Below are 10,000 nucleotides of genomic sequence, written 5' to 3' on the forward strand. Positions count from 1 at the left end.
ATTGCTGAGTTCAACATGTTCCTGGGTCAACATTTTTGCTGATCCTGGAACAACATTCAAATCAACCAATCAGATTTCAGGGACGAGTTTACAGATTATGTCAAGTTTAGGCTTAAAATCATGAATTGGTGCTTCTACATCAGTGTTATTCATCTATCATTTCCCTCTGATTTTTGGGATAACTTTTGGGTAGGGTTAGGTTTACGGGTAGGAATAGGGTTAAGACTAAATTTTCAGACTAGAATGTTTTTCCAGGATCAACAAAATATGTTGACCCAGGAACGCATCAAACTCAGCAATATCAGGACGTGCTTTCCCATTACAGTCATCAGAACTGCCATCTCCTTGCTGCAGATCTTCATTTGTGTTCGTTAGATGCTGCAGCATCCTTGTCAGCGCGCCCGCCTCCCACACCGGAGACCCAGGTTCAAGGTCCGCACAGAGCGGGGCGAGTAGGACCCGAGGGGTTATATTGGTGCCGTGACCCGGATGGGAGTGAGGTTTAGTGTAACGGAGGCCAGCTAGTAAAAGCTGTGCAGGTAAAACCTCACTCCCTGCTCTCAAGAGGCGCACTAGAGGCTGCAGCATTTAGCCTCCTTGTTAGCGTGCCCGCCACCCACGCCAGAGACCCGGGTTCGAGGCCCACACAGAGCGGGGTGAGTAGGAACTGAGGGGTTACATTAGTGCCATGACTAGGGCTGAAACGATTAGTCGACATTATCGACAACGTCGACAATAAAAAATTGTCGACAAATATTTTTGTTGTCGAATAGTCTCTTGATCTCATACGACCTATTTGAAGGGCCTGCAATAACGCGGTGTAACCAGTGGGGAGCTGTAGCGCAATACTGTAATGTAGCCCTCCCGGATCCAATCCAATAAAAGAAGTCAGCGCTTTGGAGAGCATAGTGCAAACGAAGTCGAACCCGTGAAATGTGGGAGATTAACATAGCATAAACATAACAAACATTACGTTTAGCATAACTACAGAATACTGTCATGCAGGGCCACCAACTCTCATTCAAACTCACTGTTCTCACGCCACACGTTCATTTTCTCACACAGTGAAAGATGCATCGCAGAGCAAAGAGGACACAGACAACGCACCGACAGATCAGGTTACTTTTGATATAAAACTAAGTCTAAGCTTTTAAATTCAGTCAATATTACTACGGGATTCAAACAGTACTTGTGGTGGTGACGCTGTTTAACGTTGTGGTGGCAGATCGCTGTAACACCTCGGTTCAAGCGGCATGTAAACCTATTCCTCTCTATTACAGCGCGAAATAAACATGAATGAACATCAAAAATTACTTACTGAAATTAATCCGTCTCTATTGTAATCACTTAATCGGAGTTTTAACCGCAGAAAGAAGTCAATAAAACTTGCAAACAAATATATCACACAAAATGTAACATTTACCTCAGGAAAGCCATTCAATGACCGTAAACTCGATAGTTTGTGTGTGTGTGTGTGTGTTTGTATATATATATATATATATATATATAATAAGATATATAATATGTGTATTGTATGTTGTTGTTTCATTTTTCAAAAAAACCCACTTAATTATATTATATTTTTTTAACCTGTAGGATATTGGTCTATTCAGTTGGCTTGAAAATTATTAAAAATACACTTTTAAAAGCTGAAGTGATCTCCTTGTTTTATTTACTAGTTAAAGTACAGTATAACTCAATATTTTAACTAATTGCTAAAGTAGAATAATCGAACAAAGCTTACTGATTAATCAGTGCAATAATCGATGATTAGTCGATTAATCGTTCTAATAATCGATAGATTAATCGATTATCAAAATAATCGTTTGTTGCAGCCCTAGCCATGACCCAGATATGAGTGAGGTTTTAGGGGGTGAGTGTAACAGAGGCCAGTTAGTAAAAGCTGTGCAGGTAAAACCTCAAGAGGCGCACTAGCGACAGACGCTTTTATTATATAAGACACCTATCGATATAAATGTAGCTTAAGGTCGGGAATTTGTCTTGTTTTAAAGATGCTGTAGAATGCGTTTTCAAAAGATGTAATATAAGTCTAAGGTGTCCCCTGAATGTGTCTGTGAAGTTTCAGCTCAAAATACCCCATAGATATATTTTTATTCATTTTTTTAAATGCCTATTTTGGGGCATCATTAAATATGCACCGATTCAGGCTGCGGCCCCTTTAAATCTCGTGCTCCCCTCCCCCGGAGCTCGCGACTGCCTTAAACAGCATAAACAAAGTTCACACAGCTAATATAACCCTCAAAATGGATCTTTACAAAGTGTTCGTCATGCAACATGTCTAATCGCGTAAGTATAGTATTTATCTGGATGTTTACATTTGATTCTGAATGAGTTTGATAGTGTTCCGTGGCTAAAGCTAACATTACACACTGTTGGAGAGATTTATAAAGAATCAAGTGAATTATACAGACTGCAAGTGTTTAAAAAATGAAAATAATGACAGTCTTGTCTCCGTGAATACAGTAAGAAACGATGGTAACTTTAACCACATTTAACAGTACATTAGCAACATGCTAACGAAACATTTAGAAAGACAATTTACAAATATCACTAAAAATATCATGTTATCATGGATCATGTCAGTTATTATTGCTCCATCTGCCATTTTTCACTATTGTTCTTGCTTGCTTACCTAGTCTGATGATTCAGCTGTGCAGAGATCCAGACGTTAATACTGGCTGCCCTTGTCTAATGCTTGAACATGGGCTGACATATGCAAATATTGGGGGCGTACATATTAATGATCCCGACTGTTACGTAACAGTCAGTGTTATGTTGAGATTCGCCTGTTCTTCGGTCTTAGGTCTTTTAAACAAATGAGATTTACAATGCAATGGAGTTTGAGACTCACTGTATGTCATTTCCATGTACTGAACTCTTGTTATTCAACTATGCCAAGGTAAATTCAATTTTCCATTCTATGGCACCTTTAAACATAAAACCTACTGCATTTTAGTGAGATTAGTGTCCGAAACAACAAAAACAAAAAGACAATTCATCAATAGAGCATCAAAGTTCTCTGGAAACAAGTCTTTAAGGATGTTTTAAGGATGTTTAGACAGTTTTACTTATTATCTGCACATGTTCTGACCTTCTGAGAGTGTCCAATATTCAGTCAAGGTTGTACATACATTTGTAAACTTGTTAAAAAAAGCAATTTCCAGCCCTTCTGGAGACGTCAAACTCAGGCTTGTTATTCTTTAAACATTTTTTCAGGGGGACCAGCAGACAGCGAGATAACATGCAATGTCACGGGTTCTCATTCATCTTCATGAGGACTCCAGCAGAGGGAGGGAGGAGACAGGTCATTTGTTGCGATGTGTGTCTTTGTCAAGGAGTATAAATCAATGTCGGCTTGTGCAAAACTGCGACACATTAACTACAACTTACTCACCGAGCTGCCAGTCAAGCAAAATACCTCGAAACGCTCGCCACAGGGGAAGAGCAATGATTCCACGCTAATGACAGCAGCAAAATAAAGACTGACCAAGAGAAAAGAGCGTGTGATTTATAGCTGTTCAAGCGTGCTAATATTCATCACTGACGGAGAGATTATCAAGATATGAGGTCTTCACAATATTACAGAGATACATTTTATTAGATTTGTGAGATATACAAATCAAATCTGGAATCTAAAGCAGTGTGAGACAGTGTTATGATCCTTCTGAGTCACATGTGAGATACTACGTTTGTTGTAGTATCTTGTGTTTATTGCTCCAGCCAAATGATGCAGCACGTATGATCCAGATGTCTGCGTTCATGTGCATGTGCGTGTGGGTCATTCAGTTCAACCACCTGTTGCCCTCAGGCGTGAATCGACCGAATGAAACCACCATCGACTTGTCACGACAAGTCTCCCTCTCGCTCTCTATCGCTCGCTCGCTCTAGTTGTGCTTCCTGTGCAGTCAAAACATCACAGCGGCGCTCATGTGTGCACACTGTCAGCCATCAAGATCAGATCTCCACGCGTTCATCCAAAACGTCCTCTCTGCCTTTACAGCTTCACCAAACTGAACCACAGTACAAACACATATGATACTTCATCATTTCATCATGACAGGAAGTCTTTGCTGCTGTCCCTTTAAGACGTCTATATAAATGCCTTCTGACATGTGAAATGAACTACAGGGTTTTGCTGCACTCACACACATGCTGTCTAGTCTAGTCTAGTTTTGAACTGCTTCATCCTTCAATAACAACAACAGTAAAATTACCCTTGAGGGCTGTCATACATTATTATGCCTATAGTTGTGAAAGTATGACTCTTTAAGAGGCTAGTGATTGAGATTCATCACACGTGCTCTAATTAAGAGCCAGACAGGAAGTATAGACACACCTAGTAATGGCGCCATGATTCAATCTAAATACTGTCTGTGTCTCAACAACACACACACACACGGTTTCATCATGTATTCATGCTTGGAAAGAAAACACGTTAGCTTTGAAACACACTTCCCAAAGTTCATTTATGTGCTCATGGCCCTAATTTTAAAGATTCTGATCTCACCTATAATAATACAAAAAAAAAAAAAAGTCTAATGATGTAACAATTTTATGATTATTGCACAGCTATTAAATATAAATAAACAAATAAGATTATAAAAATAATGCATAATTATATATATATATATATATATATATATATATATATATTAGGGCTGTAACGATATGCGATATGAAACCGAAATCGCGATACGCAGGTCCACGAACCTGTATCGCGATGTGAGAAGGCAGAATCGCGACACACCCCTTCCAACTCCCAGAGTTATCCTTCCTGTCCAGATCCAATGCTACCACATTTTAAATTACTATAAGTATTAGGGGTGTAACGATTTATCGTAGATGGTGTGTCTCAATCAGCTCTCTAGTTCAGTAAGTGTTTCGGGCACACATTGAATCTTGCAAGCAGGTTTAAACGTTTCTCATGTCAGTCTCTTGCATGGTCGCGTGAGAAAAGTCGTGGCTTTCTTTCACCGCAGTGCACAGCAACAGATGTGCTCACAGAAAAGCAAAAGACGCTTGCGATGCTTTGCTTTAAGAAGTTCTGTGGGGCCGTTCACATATTGCGTCTTTTCCGCGTGCAAGTCAGTTATTATTTTCAAATGTAGCCGCGCGGCAGGCGCGCTCATAATGGGATCAACGCGGTCGCGACGCGCATGCAATTCTCAACTTCTCAGAATGCCGCAAGCGCACCGCAGGTCGTGTGACAAGAATCAACCGATCAGCTATGGCCTTTCCGTAACAAAACATCAAAAGCTCAGCCGAACAGCTGATCATAGCTGTACATGGTGTTTTTTATATCTTATCTCCATCAATATATCTCGTCGTAAAACTAATGCAAGGGCTAGAAATCATTTATCCTTTGCAGAAACATCCTGATCCTCTTGGAGAGCTCAGTTCATGGTTGCATAGCAACGACCGACGCCACGGGAGCGCAAGCGCTTTGGAAAGGAGAAGCGGTGCGGCCGCGCCTTCCACGCGTTTTTAGACGCGACATGTGAACGGCCCCTATTCATAATTCTAAGTTCATGTTAAATTTAACATTTTTTTTCAGTGACAGACAGCCCTATTCAACTGTTAATTTGAATACAGAAGGTTTTTATTAAAATTTATATTTATTTATTTTATTGAAATGTGATCTTGTATGTACAACAAGGAAAATTATTGAAATTTGTTCATGTTTTTTTAATAAATCTTGTTTGAATTTCAGTTTCATTTTGTTCAAAATATCGTGATACGTATCGTATCGTGAACTCCGTATCGAGATACGTATCGTATCGTGACCTGAGCGTATCGTTACACCCCTAATATATATATATATAAATAATAATAAATATTTTTTTTCACCACTGGTCCGAAACTTCTCAGACTCCTTCAGGGCATCATATCGATGACCAATACCAAGTTTCGTAATGATACGTTCAAGTGTTCGTAAAATATAGCATTTTACTACAAAATTCAAAATGGTCGACCCCCAAAATAGCCGATATATGAAAATAGGATATCATTCGATTTGGCACGATGCCCCAAATCTAACTATCTCCACTTTTATGATTTTATTTTTTATGATTATCATTTTTATGAAGTTATAAGCAAAAATAGCAATTTTTTGTATCTCCGGAGCAGTAGGTGGCGCTGTGCCGAAACGCAGCATGTAACCTCAGGTCATACTTGTGATGACATGGACCAAGTTTGGACTGAATACGATAAAGCGTTGAAGAGATACAGCCTTACGTCTATTTTAGCAAGCATTTTTCGAAAACGGTTTGACAAATCAAATTGAATTACACAACTTTTTATCGGCATGGTCGGAAGATGATCTGGTTCAATTTTTGCAAAAATTGGAGCAACGGCCTGATTGAAAATGAAATCGTAGGATGCAATCAAATCAAATTTAGTTTCTAGCTCTTATTGTTCAAAAGTTATTAGCATAAATATAAGTGCAAGTTTGGACAGTTGGTGGCGCTAGAGCGATTGAGTTAGAGACTTCAAATTTGCTATGTTGACAATTCAGCCTGGTCTCTATCAAACTGAAGGGAAGTGCGCCGCGTCCTGCTGTCTGAGGTGGACGAGGAGATCGCAACTAAATGCTTTCAACCAGACTCTGATACTGTCAGTGAGCGAATGAAACAGAGTTAATTGAAGCTTATCGATTATGATATGTGTAATATCAGCACTCTCTTGGTCAATAAAATGAGTGGACCTGAACTAACAGTTATATAAAGCACCATCTTGGTGACAAATTCAGTCTAAAACGTCTCTAGAAGTCAACAAAAACCTTCTTAAGGGATTGTACCTTATCTTCCAGTCGGATCAGCCGGGCTCCCACTGTATAATATTCCTTATCCACACCTTTCTCTGGAAACACAAGACGACAAGAAATAATACAACAGTCAGAAATTATAATTTTTTTTTCTTTTAGATTTTTACTGTCATAATTGAGCTTTTTAGCTATTTTCCATCCTTTCTCTAACCCTTATAAATAAACAGGCTGTTTTTGCTACTGCGACTTTAAGACCTTAATATGTAAATGACCACTGATTGGTCAACATCTGCATACCTGCATATTTTACTGTGTAAATGATCTTCAAAGTGGGTAAAGTTGGTGCATATTATGTAAATATGGAAGGCTGCATGTTAATGAGATGCAAATGTATTTGCATGTATATCCATGTTTATTAGCCAATCAGAGATCATTAAATATGTAAATTACCTCTGATTGTCCAACATCTGTGCAAATTATTTTCAAAATGGGTAAAGTTGCTGTTTATTGAATTTTTCATTATGTAAAAATGGAAGTTGCATTTTAATGAGATGGAAGTGATGTCATAATCACAATGGTTTCTGTATTTGCACGTATATCCATTTTTATTAGCCAATCAGAGATCATTAAATATGTAAATTGCCCCTGATTGGCTAACATCTGCGTAAATTAACTTTAAAGTGGATAAAGTTGCTGTATCTTTAATTTTTTATTATATGTAAATACGGAAGGCTGCATGTTAATGAGATGCAAATGATGTCATAATCGCAATTGTTTCTGTATTTGCATGTATATCCATTTTTATTAGCCAGTCAGAGATCATTAAATATGTAAATGACCTCTTTTATGTCAATTTGTAAATATGGAAGGTTGCATATTAATGAGATGCAAATGAAGTCATAATCACAATTGTTTCTGTATTTGCATGTATATCCGTTTTTATTAGCCAATCAGAGATCTTTAATATGTAAATGACCTCTGATTGTCCAACATCTGTGCAAATTATTTTCAAAATGGGTAAAGTTGCTGTTTATTGAATTTTTCATTATATGTAAATATGGAAGTTTGCATGTTAATGCAATGGAAGTGATGTCATAATCATAATGGTTTCTGTATTTGCATGTATATCCATTTTTATTAGCCAATCAGAGATCATTAAATATGTAAATTGCCCCTGATTGGCTAACATCTGCGTAAATTAACTTTAAAGTGGATAAAGTTGCTGTATCTTGAATTGTTTATTATATGTATATACGGAAGGTTGCATGTTAATGAGATGCAAATGATGTCATAATCACAATTGTTTCTGTATTTGCATGTATATCCATTTTTATTAAACAATCAGAGATCATTAAATATGTAAATGACCTCTGATTGTCCAACTTCTGTGCAAATTATTTTCAAAATGGGTAAAATTGCTGTTTATTGAATTTTTCATTATATGTAAAAATGGAAGTTGCATTTTAATGAGATGGAAGTGATGTCATAATCACAATGGTTTCTGTATTTGCATGTATATCCATTTTTTTTATAGCCAATCAGAGATCATTAAATATGTAAATTGCCCCTGATTGGCTAACATCTGCGTAAATTAACTTTAAAGTGGGTAAAGTTGCTGTATCTTGAATTTTTTATTATATGTAAATACGGAAGGTTGCGTGTTAATGAGATGCAAATGATGTCATAATCACAATTGTTTCTGTATTTGCATGTATATCCATTTTATTAGCCAATCAGAGATCACTGACCTCTAAATTGGACAAAATCCGTGCAAATTACTTTCAAAGTGGGTAAAATTGCTGTTTATTGAATGGTTCATTATATGTAAAAATGGAAGTTTGCATTTTAATGAGATGAAAGTGATGTTATAATGACAATGGTTTCTGTATTTGCATGTATTGCCATTTTTACTAGCCAATCAGAGGTCGTTATATATGGTCATTCAATATGATTTATTCATGCATTTTGAATCTGTATTTGATGTGGGACCATTTAAAAAGTCAGTTTTCCTTTACCTGGAAGGAACATTCCCGGTTTTCCCAACGTGTGATCCAACCTGCGAGAGGAAAAACAGCAGGAAACTGTGAAATACACAGCGATTGTTTGGAAATCCCGCCCACGGCTCTGGTTCGGAGGGAAAGAATGTGAATATACTCTGATCTGGACGTCACGTGACGCGGCGCTCTCACCTTCTCTGCAGCTCTTTGATGCGAACCATCATGTTCAGGTGGCCCTGAGAATACTGCTCGATCACGTCTCGCACGTCGTACGGTTTCCTCGCTTGCTGCGGGAGACAGACGGTATCCATGAAAGCCATTGTCATCACAGACCACTATTTTTTGGCCCCCCTGGGCATTGAACTTCCACGCTTTGTTATTATAGCTCAGTTTAACTCAATAACAACAGCAAAGGTATGCTAAAGGTCTCAGTTTTGACTGAAGGTTTGCTTGTGAAAATGTGTGCATTTCGGCTTAAATCATAACCATAAGTTCTTTTCTTCAGACCATCAGACTTCATCCAAAAATCACGAATTTCTGTGTAAATTGTTCGCAAAACTATTTTTAAATAAATTCAAAGTGACAATTCTGCTCAAACACAAATTCATTAATGTATGAGGCTCACTGAATGAAAATATATGAAAACTAAAGTCAGTTTCTCTATAATTTAATTTTCATTCATATTTTAGTGCGCATTTATAGTTTCAATTTAGCTTTTGTGTCATTTAAATTTATTAAATTATTCTTAAGTATTTTATATGAAAACTAGTCATTTTCTCAATAATTTAATTTAATTTTTATTCATATTTTAGCGCATATATATAATTTCAATTTAGCTTTTGTGTCATTTAAATTTATTAAATTATTCTTAAGTATTTTATATGAAAACTAGTAATTTTCTCAATAATTTAATTTAATTTTTATTCATATTTGAGCGCATATATATAATTTCAATTTAGCTTTTGTGCCATTTAAATTTATTAAATTATTTTTAAGTATTTTATATGAAAACTAGTCATTTTCTCTATAATTTAATTAAATTTTTATTCATATTTTAGCACCTATTTATAGTTTAAATTTAGCTTTTATGTCATTTAAATTAATTAAAATATTTAAGGATTTTTTTTATTATGAAAACTAAAGTAATTTTCTCTAATTTAATTGAATTTTAATTTATATTTTAATGTATATGACTATTTATAGTTTAAATGTAGCTTTT

The 10,000-nt window shown here is 36.5% G+C and overlaps 1 protein-coding gene across 2 annotated transcripts in view; it reads right to left on the reverse strand.

Moving 5' to 3' along the window:
- Positions 1 to 10,000, reverse strand: part of kcnq1.2 (potassium voltage-gated channel, KQT-like subfamily, member 1.2) — a 186,458-nt gene that overhangs the window by 50,916 nt on the left and 125,542 nt on the right. For both annotated transcript variants that reach the window (XM_048158070.1, XM_048158071.1), the window contains 3 exons: positions 8,974 to 9,068; positions 8,800 to 8,840; positions 6,818 to 6,879 (listed from right to left, as the gene is read on the reverse strand). In XM_048158070.1, coding sequence (XP_048014027.1) covers positions 6,818 to 6,879; positions 8,800 to 8,840; positions 8,974 to 9,068 — 198 coding nt within the window. The remainder of the gene's footprint in view (positions 1 to 6,817; positions 6,880 to 8,799; positions 8,841 to 8,973; positions 9,069 to 10,000) is intronic.

Source organism: Megalobrama amblycephala, linkage group LG15 (assembly GCF_018812025.1).
Source record: "Megalobrama amblycephala isolate DHTTF-2021 linkage group LG15, ASM1881202v1, whole genome shotgun sequence".
NCBI lineage: Eukaryota > Metazoa > Chordata > Actinopteri > Cypriniformes > Xenocyprididae > Megalobrama > Megalobrama amblycephala.